This window comes from Canis lupus, chromosome 31, assembly GCF_003254725.2.
Source record: "Canis lupus dingo isolate Sandy chromosome 31, ASM325472v2, whole genome shotgun sequence".
In the NCBI taxonomy this organism is placed as follows: domain Eukaryota; kingdom Metazoa; phylum Chordata; class Mammalia; order Carnivora; family Canidae; genus Canis; species Canis lupus.
In genome coordinates this window covers 11,539,704-11,559,675 of record NC_064273.1, presented here as the reverse complement: position 1 = coordinate 11,559,675, position 19,972 = coordinate 11,539,704, and the positions used below count along the sequence as shown (strand labels likewise).

The 19,972-nt window shown below is 33.5% G+C and overlaps 1 protein-coding gene across 2 annotated transcripts in view; it reads left to right on the top strand.

Moving 5' to 3' along the window:
- LIPI (lipase I) overlaps nucleotides 1-19,365 on the top strand; it is a 131,123-nt gene extending 111,758 nt beyond the window's left edge. For both annotated transcript variants that reach the window (XM_035709342.2, XM_049104700.1), the window contains exons 10-12: nucleotides 1,174-1,285; nucleotides 8,199-8,375; nucleotides 19,154-19,365. In XM_035709342.2, coding sequence (XP_035565235.1) covers nucleotides 1,174-1,285; nucleotides 8,199-8,375; nucleotides 19,154-19,241 — 377 coding nt within the window. In that variant the 3' untranslated portion in view covers nucleotides 19,242-19,365. The remainder of the gene's footprint in view (nucleotides 1-1,173; nucleotides 1,286-8,198; nucleotides 8,376-19,153) is intronic.
- Nucleotides 19,366-19,972: the final 607 nt, after the last annotated feature.

Below are 19,972 nucleotides of genomic sequence, written 5' to 3'. Positions count from 1 at the left end.
GAAGTATAGGAAGAAAATTGGATATTGATGTTAGATGGTAAATGGGATAGGCTTAGTGAGCACTTAAAAATATCTCTTTGCTGTGAATTTAAATCCTTTGGGTATTTTCCCTCCAGATGCATCAACATCTTCTCATAATAGAAATGAAAGTATCTTAAACTTGCTTTATCAGCTAATCTTCTAGCTCTTGCTTGCAGGTGGGTAGTAGGATCTTGAAGCAGTTATGGGCTGCGATTTTTTGGGTGGTGTTTCTGGCAGGGCTTTGTTCTCTGGCCCTCAGTAATTATTTGAACTACATGTTTCCTAATAGATACTTCTTGTGCTTAAAAAAAACAAAACAAAACTCACGGGGAGTCAGAACTTTCTGTCTAGCTCAGACAATATTAAGTGCAGGGTGAGTTCAGCATCTTTGCCTGTGGATAATTTACTGTATCAATTTCAAGCTGGGCCATTTTGATTAAGAATAATTATGAGCTTGGTATATATAGAAATACTTAATTTTCCAGTCATTCCTAAACAACCAGTGAAATTGGGAATTATATTTGTTAAGCAATTTTACCTAGACTATTCATCAGATAATTAAGGAACCTTATCATATTTACTTTAGTTATGTAACTGAAAAAGAAAAGCTGCTTCATTGACCTAAATTCTGATTTTTTTTTTTTTTTAGTTTGCAAACAAGATAGTATTCCCTAATTATTTGGCCAACCCTTTACCCATACCTCTGACTGTCTGGCAGGCTTTTTCTTTCCCCATTTTATTTTATTTTATTTATTTAATTTTTTTAAAGATTTTGTTTATTTATGAGAGACACAGGGAGAGACAGAGAGGCAGAGACACAGGCAGAGGAAAAGCAAGCTCCATGCAGGGAGCCTGATGTGGGACTCGATTCCGGATCTCCAGGATCACACCCTGGGATGAAGGCGGCGCAAAGGCGCTAAACCGCTGAGCCACCCAGGCTGCCCTCATTCCCCACTTTAAAGTCTAGTTAAATATTGACAAAAAGTTAAATATATTACCTATGTGCCAAATGAGTGCCCCTCAATATTATGTGCATATATAATATGTGCCTAGATTACATACATATATATACATACATGTATAATTGCATAGGAATCAAAAATAAGGAAAATAATAATAATGTGAATTACATTCTATATTTTTGTTTTATAGCCTATTATTTTGTTCTCAGTATAACTCTTCTAGATAAAACCATGAAGGATGCCTATATTACATTTAAATTATTAAACCAGTTTGGAAATGTTGAAGAACCAAGTCTCTATGAGTAAGTATAATTTAGTATTTCTTTTCTTTCATAAATTAAATGTTTGTTTTCTTGAGCATCTACTTTGAAATATAATACAAATGGTGTAAATTTTCTATCCAGTGAGCCTTAAAATGTTAAATATTAAAAGAATCTCAGGTGTATACTTTAATTCATTCATTCTATGGAAGAAGATGCTGAATACGAAGTCGACTATCTTGTTTATGTCATATACACCTAGGGACTACAAACATTAGGGGAAACTTTTTTTCCCTTCTCACTTTCTCATTCCAGTGTTCTTCTCAAACTACCTTGCCTTCTAATTCTCTCTGATTTTCAGGCAACATTGTGTTCACAGTGATGTGAATAAATATCTGGTAACTTCTGTCAGTAGAGAGAGACCCAATTTCAGTATTTCAGAGAACCACTCCCAGCCACAAATACCACAGATAATAGAAGCAGACTTTTTTTTTTTAAGTTTATTTATTCATGAGACACACAGAGAGAGAGAGAGAGAGAGAGAGAGAGGCAGAAACATAGGCAGAAGGAGAAACAGGCTTCCAATGGGGAGCCTGATGTGGGGCTCGATCCCAGAATCCCAGGATCCGACCTGAGCCAAAGGCAGATGTTCAACCACTGAGCCACCCAGATGCCCCTTTACTTAATCTTCTATTTAACTTTCCTTCATTCTCTGTTAAATAAAAGAATGATATGATGGTGTATGCTACAATTAAAATTGTAGTTTCCAACCTGCTATGCTAGACTTCTAGAAATCTATTAAATAATGTAACTTTTCAAAAGGCTCATGGGTACCATGTCTAGTGATGAAATAAAAGAGGTACTTTTTTTTTTTTTATGGTGCCTAGACTTAGAACAATTTGGTTTAAGTTTAGACTAATTACTGATGACATCATTAGAATTTCAGAAGGCACAGTTGGTATATCTAGCATTCACTGTTGTCATAGTCTAGGTCGTTACAGTACCCGAATTGATCAGGCTTGCATATACCGCGACGTCCAAACTTACTCAACCATTAAAGCAAACTAAGGAAAAGTCTCTGCATGCTTATATATTTGCACATTAGCATTGCAAACAATGGAAGTGATGTATATAATTTTACAACATTGTTATAAATCTTTGTTTAAAATCTAAAAATGACATTAAAATATAAAAATTAGTCATAACTCATAATAACTGTGGTTTTGGTAGATAAATCTTTAAAACCTTGAAAGCCACAAAGAAAATAACAGTAAATGCAGTATATTATGATAAAATATTGAGAACCTATGTGCTGACGTAATATAAAGACTTCATCATGAAATACTAAGGCCATTTGTGACAATAATATTCTGAGTTCTAAGTGAGGGAAATTTTTAAAATTTTGAGATAAACGTATTTTTAATATTAGATCCTTACAAATTTAATTTTCTTAAAATGATTAAAGGCATTGCCAATAATTTAGTAGCTGGATGGAGCTGGTGATGAGTGAGCATCAATTATTTTCATTTTTTCCCCTTTTCTCAACTCCTCAGTCACTCAAAGAAGAGTATTAAATAAAACAAATTAGGATTTCAAATTCTTCATTTACACAAAGGCTCATCTTTTATTAAGAGAAACTTGTTTTTTCCACTTGATTTTGAGCACTAATTGACAATATTATAAGAATAAATAGTTATTTTATAGTAGTTTATTGCTTTAAATCACTTTAAATAGTGTATGGGAATGCCTGGGTGGCTCAGCGGTTAAGTGTCTGCCTTCGGCTCAGGATGTGATCCTAGAATCCCAAGATAAGTCCCGCATCGGGCTCCCGGAGTGGAGCCTGCTTCTCCCTCTGCCTGTGTCTCTGCCTCTCTCTCTCTCTCTCTCTCTGTGTGTCTCTAATGAATAAATGGGTAAAATCTTAAAAAAAAATAGTGTATGTATGTGCATATATACAACACACATACCTGTATGATCCATTTATTTTTATAAGACGTGCTTTCTTAGCTTTTGAGTTCATTTATTCAACAGTATTACTTAGCACCAATGAGACTTATTCAGGCATTTCACCAAACAATGGGTATTCAAGATAAAATAGCATTATTATTGTTCTCAAGGAAGTTGCAGAATACTGGAGGAGTCTAATGCATATTTACAGCTCTGAGGAATAAGTCCTGTAGAGTCGGATACTTATATACTCGAGTGTACAGAAAGGGAAGCAAGGAAGCATTTGAATTGGAGATATTGCAGACAATGAGTGGGGAGAGAGTGCTTTAAAAAGCATGAAGACAGGAAAGTACGAGTTCAGTAACAGCATAAAGACTACAGTCTTAGAGAAGTTGTTTCCAACTTGTTCAGAAGGCAATGAAATTGTAATTCTTGATTTCCTTTATCAACATCATTGTCTATGCAGAACAACACGAAATATTGATGCATCAAGTATTTACATACTTGAGTTAGAGCATTTTTCTAACATTTAGAGCATTTTAGGATATATTCATGGTAAATCTGTCTATATAAGCCTGGCCAAAGAGTTTATTGTCTGTTAACAATTCTTTGCTAATAGTTATGATCATACTTTGGGATTTGAACTGTTTCAGATACAAGGGACACAGAGACTTTTAAATCAACTTTTGTTTCTCTTTTCAAAATTAAAATGGAATATTTGCTCACTGTAGAAAATGTCTCATATATATGAGAATCATATATAATTATATCATCCAAGGATGTTCACATTTACTATTTGGTCTACAACTATGTCTCCTCCTTTTCCTCTGCCTCTTTGTTTCCTTCCTCTTTCTTCTTGTACATACTCCTTTTTACCTAGCAAAATTAGGATCTAACTGCAAATGTGTCTTTTTTTTTATACTGAATACTACAGTATGATAATTTTTTCCCACTAATATTATTCACACATTATAATATGATGCCAAATATATCAATACATCAATATAGGATTTTAAACAGAAGGTACCAATTTTGGACATTCTGGATAAAATGATTCTCCCAGAGGATGAGTAATGGAGAGGTGAGAGTGGTACAAGTCCAGAGAGGTGGCTGCTGTAGTAATTTATGTGAAAGATGATGAAGGCCTGAACTAAATCTGTGGAAGTGGTTTTTTTCTTAGGATTTAGAATACATGTGTTTTTATGATTAATTAAATGTCTGAAAGTGAAGGAAGGAAACCAGTTTCAAGATAACTGTTTAAGTTATGGTGCTCTTTACTGAGCTAGAAGGTCATGGAGAGGAGCCAATTTAATCAATCAATCTAATATCTTGAAAGCTCTATAGGCCAATAACTGTACTAGAAATTAGGAATACAATTCTGGGCAAATTAGATTTCTGTCTTTACATAGTTTCTATCTACTGCAGCAGATAGACTTTATAAATACATAATATAAATAAAATGACAATGTTCATCATTCTTCTATTCAAACAATTTTTAATGTGTGCCTACATTGAGCTCATCAGGACTGTGCTAAGTGCTGAGGATACTGTGATGAGAAAAATAGACATAGTCCTACCCTCATTAAAGTTACAGTTTAATGAAGGGTATAACAGTAATCAAAAATAAATACAAATATATAAATAAAATATGAAAAATGTCTTGAGGCAAATTATAGTATGTATGGAAACATAAAATAAGGGGCAGTGAGGTCACTAAATGTGTCTCTAAGGACATTTCATACTAGTTGAGACCGAATGATGAGCAGGAATTCATCTGCTTTGCTATATTCCTGGCAGAAGTTTCAACAAATGCATAGATCCTGAAGCCAAGGGAACATAGCCCATTTCAGGAAATAAGGAACTTTATAATGTCTTAAAATGGAGGCAAGGAGAGCAAGAGAGTTATGAGAGAAGTAGAAAGCCCCTAAATTTTATAAGAATTAGAACTTGTAGGGCATTTCTAGGATTATATTTTACTTACTGAGCAAATGAAAACCACTGAAATATTTTAGTTGGGACAGTCTGGTTGGAGCCAGAATTGGATCTTTATTTTGGAAAAACAATTAGATCACAGCGGGTTCATGAGGGAAAAGACAGGATGTTGTTGCAAGAATATAGACAAGGAAGGAACAATGGTCTCTTGAGTGCTTGAAGTGGAGATGAAACTGAGGATGGATTCAAAGCAGATTCAGGATATTTTGTAGGTATAGTCAATAGAAATTTATGAGAGTTTGGAAGTAGGGGTTGAAAGAAGGGATGATATATCAAGGGTGGATCCTTATTTCTGGCTTGGGTAATAGGTGGTGGTGCCATTTAAAATGATAAAGAAATTTATAAGCTGTGAGGGTTTTTTTTAATATTTATATTTATTTTTTGTTGTTTTATGAGAGTTGGTTGTTGGGGAAGATATCATTTCGATTTGAACCTACTGAGCTTTAGACAGCCTTGGGATATCCAAGTGGATGTGGTCAATAATAGTAGGTAGTATGTCTGGATCTCAGCAGATAGAGTTTAGCTAGAGGCAGAGATTTGATGATCATGAGCAAATGACTGGTATTTGAAACCTTTGAAGTGGGTATAAAATTGTAGGGAAAGATAGCATGTTCCCATCTGGATATACTGACTTTGTAGTATCTCTGAGAACTCTACATAAGGTCTTGGAGGGAAATTAGAGGTATGATCAGTGATGTTATATTACATGAAAGAGGAAGTAGTAATAGTGCCTGGAGGAGCAGAGATGGGCTTTGAGGAGTGTGATGACAACCTTTTTTTGGGCTTGTTTTGAAGAATCAAAAGGAGGAAAAAGCAGGGATAAATGTAATATGGCACAAGTGCTGGAAGCACCACTGGTTGCTATTCATCTGTGCTACATGTGATTGTTGCCTTTGCTCAAGCAAATCATTGTTACCTTGAAATTAATGCAACAATTTTCTTTTAAGATTTATTTATTTATTTTAGAGAGATTGAAAGAGAGAGCAAGGGGAGAGGCAGAGGGAGAGGGAGAGAGAGAATCTCAGGCAGACTCTGTGCTGAGTCAGAGCCCCACACAAGGCTTATTACTACCAATCTGAGAACACAACCTAAGCCAAAATCAAGAGTCAGATGCTTAACCAACTGAACCACTCAGGCATCCCAGTATAACAGATTTTTTTTTTTTTAATTTTCTTTGTCTCCTCTTCCTTTTTTCTCTCCTCTACAGCTTCTTCCCACTCTCCCCCTCTCCCTCCCTTTCTTTCCTCCTCTTATTACTTATCCTGCCTCTCCTTCACCTTTTCTGTCTTCCCTTGTAGTTTCCCTTATAGTTAAGTAGGTCCATATTGACCTAACTGACTCCAGGCTCCACATTTCTGGCACACAGGGATGAGGATTATGAGTAGAGTGATGAAGAGCATTGATGTGACTATGTTTGCATTTCAGCTTTGCATTCACTAGCTTAGGAATGATACTTGTATGCTCTGATATGCAGTTTTCTCATTTGTAAATGACAATACTAATAGTACCTAAAAAAAGGAGTTAAGATACTTGAAGAAGGTCAAGTATGTCAAACTTTATTACACTTCTGGGTGCACCAAAATGCTCAGAAAATTGTACTTATTATATTCTACCTTTATTTTTTCCTTTTGAATCTGGGGCTTTTATAATTAATCCTTTAATTCAGAAATATTTGGTAAAATGGCACAGAACAACAAGGAATTATTATTGGAGTATCCAGTCTATTCAGGAAACTGTGATAGTTGTTCAGGTATCTAAAAAGAGAAGCAAAAAAGAAAAAAAAAAGAAGCATAAGGGGACTTCTTTAATCTTAAACAAATGTACAAGGTAGATACCAAGTAAGAAAAACAAGATGTCCCCCTTTTTTCTCAAAAAGTAGTATCCCCACATAATTTTGCATGGGGATGCGTATATTATTATTTTATTTTGTTTTAACTTAATTTAAATTATTTCTTAAATTTTATTTTATTTAGATTCAATTAATTAACAATTAGGAGGTAAAGATCAGTGATTCATCAGTTACATGTAACATCCTGTGCTCATTACATCATGTGCCCTCCTTTTTTTTTTTTAGATTTTATGTATTTATTCATGAGAGAGAGAGAGAGAGAGAGAGAGGCAGAGACACAGGCAGAAGGAGAAACAAGCTCCATGCAGGGAGCCCGACACGCGACTCGATCCTGGGTCACCAGGATCATGCTCTGGGCTGAAGGCGATGCTTAACTGCTGAGCCACCCGGCCTGACCCCATCATGTGCCCTCCTTAGTGCCTATCACCCAGTTACCCCATTCCCTCACCCATCTCCTCCTACCAGCAACCCTCAGTTTGTTTCCTATAATTAAGACTCTCTTATGGTTTGTCTCCCTCTCTGATTTCATCTTATTTTATTTTTCCCTCCTTTCCCCTATGATCCTCTGTTTTGTTTTGTTTCTTAAATTCCACAAATGAATGAGATCATATGGTAATTGCCTTTCTTGGATTGACTTATTTTGCTTAGCATAATACCCTCCAGTTCCATCCACCTTGCGGCAAAAGGTCAGATTTACTTTTACTTGATGGCTAATAGCCCATTGTATGTATATAGACGTATATATACACGTCTATATACATACATATACGTATATATATATATCAGTTATATATGTGTAACATATATATATATATATGTATATATATATATATATTATACCACATCTTCTTTATCCATTCATCTGTCAGTGGACATCTCAGCTCTTTCCACAGTTTGGCAATTGTGGACATTGCTGCTATAAACATTGGGGTGTAAGTGCCCTTTCAGATCACTGTTTATATCCTTTGGGTAAATACCTAGTAGTGCAATTGCTGGGTTATATTTTAAAATATTTTAATAAATACTTTAACAAATATTTTATTGTTTGGCCCCATTTTTCCTATAAGATTATTCTTTCTATCCTGCATTGTTAAGATTACATTGACTTAAGAGTTAAATTATATTTTAAATTACTAATATGCTGAGCATATCAAATTTTCTGTTTAGGAAGAATACATCATTTAATAAGCTCCAAGAAGTCAAGATTCTTGCTCAATTTTTAAATGATATTGTAAGTATTTCAAGGATTGGTTTGACATATTTTCAGAGCTCAAACTGGCAAAGTTTCACATACAAATACAACATTCAGCGTGTCAAGTTGCAATCACTTACATATCCAGCAAGGTAAGAAACTAAATTTTGATTTCTGTGTATTATCTTTTAAACTTAATATTGGGCAGCCTGGATGGTTCAGCGGTTTAGTGCCGTCTTCAGCTCAGGGTGTGATCCTGGAGACCCAGGATCAAGTCCCACGTCAGGCTCCTGCATGGAGCTTGCTTCTCCCTCTGCCTGTGTCTCTGACTCTCTCTCTCTCTCTGTGTGTCTCTCATGAATTAAAAAAAAAAAATCTTAAGAAAAATAAACGAAAATATTGAAACGCTAAGAAATATGTTTATTGTGTATTTCAGATTATATTTTACATAAATATTAGAATATCTAAAACGTGGAAAATGTACTTTTTTGAAATTAAAATTAGTTTGAATGAAACTTAGTTTGGAATCACATTACTTAAGCAAAGAAAAAATCATTTCATTGGACACAACAAAAATGAAAAAACATGAGACAAATATCTGCCTTAGAAGTTGATCAATAATTCCTTATATATACATACATATTTACAGAGTGGTTGAGATTCCTTTTCTACAATTCTTTAGATGGGGTGCAATGGCTGAAAAGTCTATAATGAGGCATAAAGTCAAAGAAGAAGTCATCATGAATTTCAGTGATTTTTCTCTTTCTTTTAAATGTATTTTTATTTGGGAAGAGATAAAACATCCATTTTCCTCTATTTTTATGTAAGATTTTACATATCACTGGAAATTCAACCTCAAGAATATATTGACAGAAGTGAAGGTCTAGCATATATACAATAATAGCATGAGGAAAATCTGACTCTATAATTTTACCATCATATGTCTTGGTTTGCCTGTTACATCACAAATATCTCAATTTCACATCATGACTTGACAGTTTTTTTGAAGATGATAGGTTCCAGCAGTATTTTTCCTAGTCTATTTAATATGCTTTTCTTAGTTCCATGTTCTCACAACTGAAGAGGTTTTCCTGTTATCCTTGTCCCCACAATATTGATGTACATGTTCACCATTGTAGAATTCATATTTCCACAAAAACACCTCTCTGAAAGCACTAAGAACCACTAAGACCTCTTTAATGAGTGGATCATCTGTCTATTTGGATATGTAACTTGTGATTTGTGATTTGTGATAAGTGTCAACTGAGAGCCAGTAACAATGGATTTGTGGATTGCTAGAAATTTCTCTTAGCTGATGGTAGATCTTTCTTTTTATTTCTCTTTATGTTTCTGTATTTAAATATTTGATTCCCTACTTGCCTTTTTATAAGTGTTGCACATTGTAAATAAGAATTTTTGGAGAAAAAAATAATAAATGATAAGAATATGCATTTAGACAAGGTCTATATTTAAAGAGAATTGCAAAGATTCTTTGAACTATAAATTATTTTGTAACTTTCGGCATGAGAATATTTGGTCACTCAAAAGTCAGTAAGTAAGATGTTATACTGGAAAAAAATCTAGGGATAACTTTATTGTTCTTTGTCTTTGAAGTTCCTACAAAAAAATACCAAGATATATGGAAATTTTCAGCTAGGAATATTAGCAACATCATTCCCTGCCAAAGTATACTAGAGAGAGACAGACACACATCAGGGGGGTCATGTTTGAAAGACTAGAGTTGAAGACTTTTAATCTTCATCTGATCTCCATATAATTATATTACCTTTTTAAAGACATTATTAATGCCCCACCTCTGTACTTATTATCTTAAAGATGCAAAACATCTACTAAACATAAGAATAAAACTCTATTTATAGTCTCCAAAAGCTAAGTTTAAAGGGGCCAAGCTTGTCGCATCATCAAAACTCCCCTTATCATGAAGGAGGTGAGAATGAACAGAGGAGTTTAGAAGTTGTAATTTTATATATTAAATGTAAAGACTTCATATTGTCCCAGAATAAAGTCTTCTGCCTATATATAATTTCTGGAAAGAGAAAAAAAAGTTTCCTCTTTAGTCTGAAGATGTAAACAAACTACACATTTTATTTTTTTAAGATTTTATTTATTTATTTGAGAGGGAGAGAACAAGCATGAGTTGGGGGCGGGGAGGTGGAGAGAGAGAGAGAAGCAGGCTCCTTGCTGAGTGGGATTCCCAATGAAGAGCTTGATCCCAGGACCCTGGAATCATGACCCGAACCTAAGGTAGACACTTAACTGACTGAGCCACCCAGGTACCCCCAAAATACACCTGCTAATAGCTGTGGGCATTTGCCAATTAAGGAAAAATATTAATTAACCATAACTTTACCTGTTTCATTAAATGACTTATTCATTAAAGAACGTCCCCCTGCTGCTTAGAGGTGAAGCAAGAGGCCAGCTCCCACCACCTTGTCTCCCACCCTTTTGTCTAGTCATCTTTTTTTTTTTTTAATTATTATTGTTGTGTGGTAAGAGCATTTAGCATGTATTTTACTCTCAACAAATTTTAAAGTGTGCAATACAGTATTGTTTACTATAGGCACAATGTTGTACAGCAGAAAAACAAATTCTTGCTACTACAAGACAGAAAATCCAACCACAAATCCCTAAAGATAAAGGGAACTTGTAGCCAGATGAATCTGAAAATCCACTAAGAAGATATGGCTCCTGGGTTAGCTGCATTCAAAGAACCAAGAGCATTTCTGTGCTGTCTCTTGGCTTTGCTGTTCACATTACTTCATCTTCAGTCTTTATAATACCAAATTGGCTGCTGCTTGATTCCAAGTTCATATCCCATGAGGATGGGTGGGGAAAGAGTTTTAAAGTCTCTTTGCATGTCGCTGACTTTGACTGGGCAAGTACATACCTTTGAACCTCACAGTGTGGTCACAGAAATAGATTCTTCTGATTGGCCAGGGAGATAAGTCCTATAGTTTATGCTTATTCTGCAATAAGATGGAACCAAATCCAGTCAAAGTTATATATTGAGAGTGGGACGAAGACTTTTAAAGGTATTATTACCAGAGAAGATAATATTACCTGAAAGGGGATAGAAAGGTGAAAAAAAAAAGATAACAGGACACTACAGAGACTGAAAATATTTTGATAAATCAGGCAAAACATTAATTAAAAGTAGATTGGCTTATAATGTATCCTACTGAAGTTAAGTATTGATGTAACAACAACAACAAAAAATCCGTAACGTTCTGATTGATTGGCTGAAGTTAGATATTGATGTAACAACAACAACAACAAAAATCAGTATCATTTTTATTGGCTGAATGAGTGAAGGCAATAAATGAATAGCTAAGCTGGATCACTCAAATTCAGATTTTTCAAGATCTGAATACTTCAAACAATTCTGGGGTAAGTTAAGTTTTTTAAGTGGTTGTATTTATTATTCTGGATGGCTATAATGTAGTATTTTGCCTGATAAGGCAATTTGAGATTGAACATTGTAGTAACTCCTCAAATAATTTACTCCAATATATCATGGAGGGCTATGTATAACTTTAGATACTTTGTCCTTTTCCAAATTAATAAAATATTTAAATCTGTAATTTTGCAGCTTTGCCCTGATGGCCTTACTTACTTCCTACTGACTTTACTGATTATTTAATATTGCATTTAGTTGAATAGTTTCAAGATTCTTTTGAAAATATAATACATGAAACTTAGATTTAATAAGAGTATTTGATTAATAAAAGGCAGAATTGTCTAACTTGGAGACTAAACTCAGAAAAAACCATCTACAGTTCAATCACTTGTGCAGAAGTCTTAAACATTCCATTTCTTTTAAACTGCCTGGCTAAATGTGCAACAGTACAATACTTTGGGAGAATGTAAGATTTGGACCTCTGGATCTCTGAAGATTGTCTCAAGGTAGCAATTTTGACAAATTAACTTTACTAACTTTATACTTTTCCAAAGTCTGTTCATCCATCTTGAAACTTTTCCTCCATCTTCACTGTCCACTTTTTCCTAGGTCCCCAAATTATGCTTTCTAGATCAAATTTTGAGAGGTTACAGGTAAGGAATCCCAAATCATGTCAACAGTGTGAATAGCACATCTGTGTTTCTAATGTAAGCTACGCCTCATATAAAAAGAATTAAGTAGTTTTAGGATGATTGGTAGTGAGCTTTCATTTTATATATTATTAGAGTCATTATTGAGCAAAAAGGATATTCTACCTAAATATATTTAGAAATTCAGTATTTTAATCATCATATTAAAGGATAAGATATTCTTATTTATATTCTCCTAAGATTGTTTGTTCTGGATTAAAATTCTGTGTATTTAAAAAATATTTGATAATTAAAATAAGTGGTTCTCGGGGCACCTCGGTGGCTCAGTCAGTTAAGCATTGGACTCTTGGTTTTGGCTCAGGTCATAATCTCATGGATGGCGAGATGTAGCCCTATGTTGGGCTCCAGGCTCAGTGGGGAATTTGCTTCAGAATTCTCTCTCTATGCCCCTCTCCCCCAACTCTCTCTCTCTCTAAAATAAGTAAATCTTTTAAAATTTTTGCTTTAATTTGCTTAGAAGTTATGATGACATAATTCTAATTGGTAATTGTATAACTGGACAATGTAATCAGGGCTTTTCAGGTTGTAATGATAAAAAGTACAGCACATATATTTTCACTATGCTGTTGGTTATGATTATAGTTATGACAGAAATATCGAATAATCAATATAAATCTTAACAACATTCAGTTAAAAATACATTACCTAAGTAAATATGTAAATATTATAGCAAATATAAATGTATTTTTCTGTCAATCCTTCTGGTTATTAAAATAGTTGCTTTTCTTTCTATATTTGTCTTGTAATTTATTCTAAATATTTTCATTGGCACCATATAAAAATATGTGTTTGGCTGATGGTTGATACTCAATTAAAGCAATTCTTTCTTCTCATTTCTCTTCCCTCCTTTTGTTGGTCCCAATTTAACTTTCCTTATACCTCATTTTATCTATAAATACACAGATGAAACAACAGATTGACCAAGCCAATAATTATATGAAATGGATTTGTTTTGCTAAAGCAATTCATCAATAAAATGCCTCATTCCCAATACTTCTGTGAAACTCTAAATCTCATGTTCTATATAAATACTCTGACCTTCTTGTAAAACTTTTATTCATTACTACTTTTGAAACTTATCTAAACTCTGTATTTGCTTTACCACACTACCTACTCTGGTAATGCTGTAATCAGAATCCTTGCCCACTGGAGTTGTTGGGGATATAGAAGACTCTGAGAGAGTTGATTAAGAACTTGAGAAAAGAAAATTTGTATTGACTGCAATTTCATTTCATAAAGTGGAATTTATCATCTGAATTATTTTCCCTAACTCAATTTACCTTCTTTTTTAGGGAACTAGTACATAAGGAAGGGATTTTTTTCTTTTTTTTTCTGAGGTGTGTGTTTTGCCTGATGTTCATGTTTTAAGGGGCAATTCTCATCTACCAAGGGAGGATGACTTTTTTGAAGATGTAGACATGAGGAGGATACCTCTAAGTTTTCGTTTTCTATTAGTAAACTGCTTATAAGACGAATAATAGTGGTTAAGTTTGTTTAGATTTACTACATCGCAGACACTACTTTGCAGCCTTTGCAACACCTCTCTGAAGTATTTATTTTATTAGTAAGGGAATAGAAACAGGTTTTATATAACATATCTAAGGTTTCTCAGCTGAGAAGTGCCTTTGCAATGATTTGAAGCCAGCCTTTTCTTTGGTTTTAGTTGCTGTTATTTTCATAGGAATAAACCTTTTCCCTAATTAATATAGTGAATTATTCTCATTATGGAGTATTTGGAAAATTTAATTCAAATGTAATGTGACAACTAGGAGATATCACTGTTAATATTTTGTCATGCTTACTTACAATCACACGTTACAACTGAATCATGAATCTAATTATTTACATTAAATTATAGGCTGACTTTCTGGGTAGAATAATACAGCTTATTCACTGTGGTAACTTCAAGCATCATTGTTTACATAGATCACAGGGTAAACATAATGTATTTGGAGCTGTGCAATACCATGGACTTGATTAGAAGCATTTTTTTTTCTTCCAAAATATAAATTAATGGCTGTCATTATATTTGTGGAATATTCAAATTAGTTTTTCCTTTATTGTTAGACATTTTGGTAGGGTTTTTTTTTTTCCCCCACTAATGCTTGCTTACCTATCTAAATACTGACTATCTATGCATGGAAAACTATCTGTACAGTAAACAATTTTCTTGTTTCATATTCATAGAAGGAACATCAAGGAGGAGGTACATTTTCACATCTTCCACCTCAGCATGTAATGTTCACACCTTGATACAGATTGTTGGTGAGCCTACAGGCAGTGGTTGTTTTCTCCAAGTATTTCTCTTTTTTAAGTCATTTATTATAAGGGGAAAGAAAAGGATAAAAGGCAGACGGATATGTTCACTATTATATGTGACTCCCCATCCTAATTATTTTTACATAGATAGATAATGTACACAATTTATTCATTAGTTAACAGTAAAAAATAGCGTAAGGTAATTGGAATATGCTGTAGAGCACAAAGAAGCATGTGTGTAATTTTAAATTTTATGTAATATCTAAACAATGGATAGACAATGAAAATTTACTAAATTTATAAAATTTAAATGTAATTGTTTCTACTCAAGGGGGAAAAAACCCTAAAACATATTTTATGGGTGGTTAGCAAAACTCTTAACATTTCCTGCTGGCTGGGGATGCTAACAGATGCTTGAATGAAATGTATCCTTTAAGTTTAATTACCTAGATAATTGCCATAACCGTTTAGTTGTTTTTCCTATTTAGACTGTCCATACAGATAATATGCAATTAATGAGAATTAGCACTGCCAAATTACTGGGAATGTGAGTTTTAAAAATATGATGCCTTATGGTCCAGATAAACTGTGGATGCATTCAACCAGTAATTATCTCTCTGTAACAAACTCTGATAGACACTACGGCATAGTTCTTCTTCAGGGCATTTCCAGTAGAGTAGGGCATTTGAATTTAGGGACTGAGAGGAATATTCACAGTAGAGGTGACCTCAGATGACTTACTGAGAAAACTTGGATGAAAAATCCTTTTTAAAACTTTACTTAACAATAAAATGAAAACAACAACAACAACAAAACAGTAAAATGTACTTTTTTTGGTATATGGTGCCATGAATTTTGATACATCCATAGAGTCATGTAACGACCATCACATTTCAAGATGCAGAGCATTTCCATCAATGACAAAAACTGCCTTGTCCTACCCCTTTATTTTCAACCCCACTCCTACTCCCTGGCAACCACTGTCTCTAGTTTTGCCTTTTCCAGAACATTATATAAATGGAATCATATAGTATGTAGCCTTTTGCGTATGACTTTTTTCACTTAGCTTCATACATTCAAAATGCATGCATTTTGTTGCTCACACCAATGGAATGTTATTGATGAATAGTATTCCATTGTATGTATATACCACAGTTCATTTATCCACTCACCAGTTTGAAGACATATGGTTTGTTCACAGTTTTTGATATCTATCTATGAATAAAACCAACATAAATATTTGCATGTAGGTTTTTATGTGAACATAAGTTTTCATTTCTCTTGGATAAATACCTAGAAGTGAAATTGCTGGGTCATTCTGTAAGTATGTTTAATTTTATATGAAACTGCCAGACTGTTTTCCAAAGTGACTGTACATTTTGCATTCCCACTGGCACTTAGCAGAGTTTCATTGCTTTCCTGCCTCATCAAATCCTGCACCTTCACCAGTTTTTGGTTGTTTGGTTTTTATTTGTCCCCATACTAATAGGTATGTAGAGACTGTGTTTTTAATTTGGATTTCTCAAATAACAAACGATGTTGATGACTTCTGCCATTTAATTGAGGATATTTACATCATTTGGTTTAATGTGATTATTGATAGGGTTGCATTTAAATCTATCATCTTACTGTTTTGTTTTTTATTTGTCCCATCTGTTTTTCGTTACCAGTTTTGTCCTTGTCTGCCTCTTTTGGATAAAGAGTCATCTTATGATTACATTTTATTTCCTTATTGTGGTTTTATGATAATTATTATTAACTCTGATTATTTTAGTGGTTTCTTTGGGTTTTATATTATAATCCTTAATTTATCAGAGTCTACTTTCAAGTGAATTTTACCATTTCACATTTAACATGAGAACGTTACAGTAGAATAATTTGATTTCTCCCATCCTACCTCTTGCGTTGTTGTTAGCATACATTTTACTTGTACATATGCTAAAAACTCCATAATACAGTGTATTGTTTTTGTTTAAAGAGTCGATCTATTAAAGATATAAAAATAATTAGGCTTTAGGCTAAGGATTAAGGTTTTTTGTTTGTTTGGTTTTTGTTTGGTTTTGTTTGGTTTGGTAGTGTGGGTCTGCTGATGTGAATTCTTTCAACTTCTGTGTATCTAAAAATGTCTTTATAATGCCTTCATTTTGAAAAATCGTTTCTCTGGATATAGACATCTAGTTTGACAGATTTTTTTTTTTTTAAGTTCAGTTAGTTAAAAGTTTCTGGACTGTCTTCTACCATGAATTGATCCTAATAAGAATCTAGTACTATTGTTCCTTTGTTCTTGTGAAGATAATAAGACTTTTTTTCTCTGGCTGGTTTTAAGGTTGTCTCCTTACCACCAATTTTAAGTATTTTGGTTTAGATGTGTCTTGTAATTTTCTTCACATCTCTTGTGTTTGATATTTGTTGACCTTCTTGGACCTGTAGGTTTATAGATTTCATCAAATTTCATCTGAAATCATAATTATTTTCTGAAATATATTTTGCATGTCCCTTCTCTCTCCTCTCCTTTTGGGGACTCTAATTTCAAGTTCATTAGTCTGCTTGAGGTTATCCCACAGCTTACTGATGCTCTGTTAATTTTAAAATTTCATTTTCTCTCTGTATTTTATTTTGAATAGTTTCTGTTGCTATGTCTTCAAGTTCACTATTATTCTGCAATGTTTAATCTACTATTAATCCCATCCAAGGTATTTTTCATCTCAGACATTGTAGTTTTTACCTCTGGAAGTTGATTGAGATTCTTTTTATATCTCCCATGCCTCTATTTATCTATTTGGACATAAGGAATAAAGTTACAATAATTCTTTTAATGTCCCCTGCTGAGTCTCACATCTGTGCTGGTTCTGGGTTCATTTCAATTGGTGACCCTCAGAATACATGATATCAAAATCAGAGTCATGACAGAGGAAGTAGAGAGGCTTTTAACAATGTAAAACAAAGAAAATTAATTTTTCTTACAAATTTGGTGAAATTTAACTTTGGAAAGGTGTTGTAAACCTGCCTAAACTGTCTTGTAATGCTTGCAAAAACTTTGTAAAATGTGGAATATTAAATTCAGAAATATGCATTTATTATATTGCTGATTGAACATATTTTAATGGTAGTGGGGTTGTGAGCTTTATGTGTAGAAAAGAAATAACAACACACTTGCCTTGATATTACATTATAAATAAGTGAATAGGATAATTAAGACTGAGGTAATTTACCTATTATTAATAAGTCCAACGACACACTTGTTCTACTATCATAACTGAAAAATGAGGTGGATTGAGGAGATCCAGAATGGTGAAGGCACAGTCAGTGAATAAGGGGCATAGTGGGATAAATAAAGAATTGACATAAGCATAAATATATATATATATATATATATATATATATATATATATATACACACACACATTTGTTTAGAAAAGTGGTAAAATCATTCCTATACTTATTTCTTAATAAAGAAGGCAAGTCGATGATCTTTGATAACGTAACAAAAAGCTACTTTTGCTAACACCTAAAACTCTTATAAGATTGAAGTATTACCATTTTACATTTACTTTTATGCCTTTATGGAAGATACTGTAGTATTCTGTACCACTTTTTGTAATTAAAAATGAATGTCTATATTTTATTACTTTTAAACATATTAGCAGGTGTAGAAAATTGATTTATTTAAAAACTGAATAACTTAACCTAAAAATGCTGTTGAATATTTAAAAACTTGCTCAGTGATATCCTAACCAAACTAGAAGGAGCCTGGGAGCAATGTATATCTTGAACTAAAGCAATGCATTTGTCAAGTAAATGTGAGCTGTCAGCACCTGTGCAGTTGAATTGCCCTTTTTCCTTGACTAAGTTACTATTGCTCACACAGGAAATTTCCATTTATTTCAACCATTTTTTTCTTTAGCTCCTTGTCTGAACTTTAACCATTTTTTTTCTTATCCTACTTGATTACCTTATTAAGGTTTTTAAAAAGGTTTTTTAAGATTTTTAAAACTTTAACAGGAAGATAAAAACTAGACAAGATGCTTACTTAATTCATCAGTGACTAGACTTTTTAGAAGTCTTCAAATGATAAATATACAATCTCTCCAAGATACAGGATTCTTTACTCATTATTATTTCTACTTTAGTAGGAAGAAAATAGGATTGATTAAATTATTAGAATATTTGTGTATGCAATTAAGCCCCATTCTTTAATGGTGGCTATCATAGTAGAAAAAATGGCCCAGCCACTAAGCACTGAGTTCAGGCTTCAGCTATTTCACTAACCAAAAATATCTCTCATATAAAGTAAGTATCCCAATGAAGCATCAAGGAGAGAAGGAATTGAAACACAGAGAGTTTTTTCTTTCTTATAAATACTGTGTCTATTTCATCCCTGTGTAGCCAAATGAGATGAAATGGAAACGATGCTATAGGTTTGTCCCTGCATTTGGAAAACTAATTAATTACAGACATTGAATAGCCTAATGTTTATGAGGGAAAAAATAAACTTTGCTGCTTTTTACTAATAGTTATTTCCTTTCTTTTTCTCTTTCGACAGACCACCACTTTGCATATACAATTTTGTACTTAAAGAAAGTGAAGAAGTATTTCTCAATCCAAGCATATGTACATCAAAGGAAGTATAAAATGTCTTCTGCCATCAAATATAAAAACTTGTTTGTGAATTAAAGAATTTGTAAATGGGAACAATGTATTTGTTCAGAATACATTGTTCAATCTGAGGGTTCTATATTTCTACTTCCTGCATAAATTTTTAAAATAAAAAATATAGAAAAATATTAAAATGCATATGGTAAAGCATTCTGAGTATATTTTTTTCTTTTTTAAAGATTTTTTCTATTTTACTTGAGAGAGAGAGCACAAGCAGGGGGAGGGAGAGGAACAAGCAGACTCCATGCTGAGTGTGGAGCCAGATGTGGGGCTTGATCCCATTACCTGAGATCATGACCTGAACCAAAATTAAGTCAGATGCTCAACCAACTAAACCATCCAGGTGCCTCACATTCTGAATATATTCTAACAGCTGTTTGCTAATTGCTGTTTCCTCACATAGTCTTTCCTCTGTGCATGGTGTCTGCTTCATGTGTCTGGATTTCCTCGTCCTATCAAGACACTGGTCAGATTGAGTAAGCCCCCCCTGCCCCCAATGGACTCATTTTAACTTAATCACTTCTTTAAAGATCCCTATCTCCAAATATAGTCGCATTCTGAAGTACTGGGGGCTAGAGCTTTGGCATACGAATTTGGGAGGGCACAGTTCAGTACATAACATCTGCCATGACTCATTAGTCTAATAAGTCTTTTGAACGTTAACTGGGGCCATTGTGTGAAGACCCTTGATATATTAGTTGTGTGT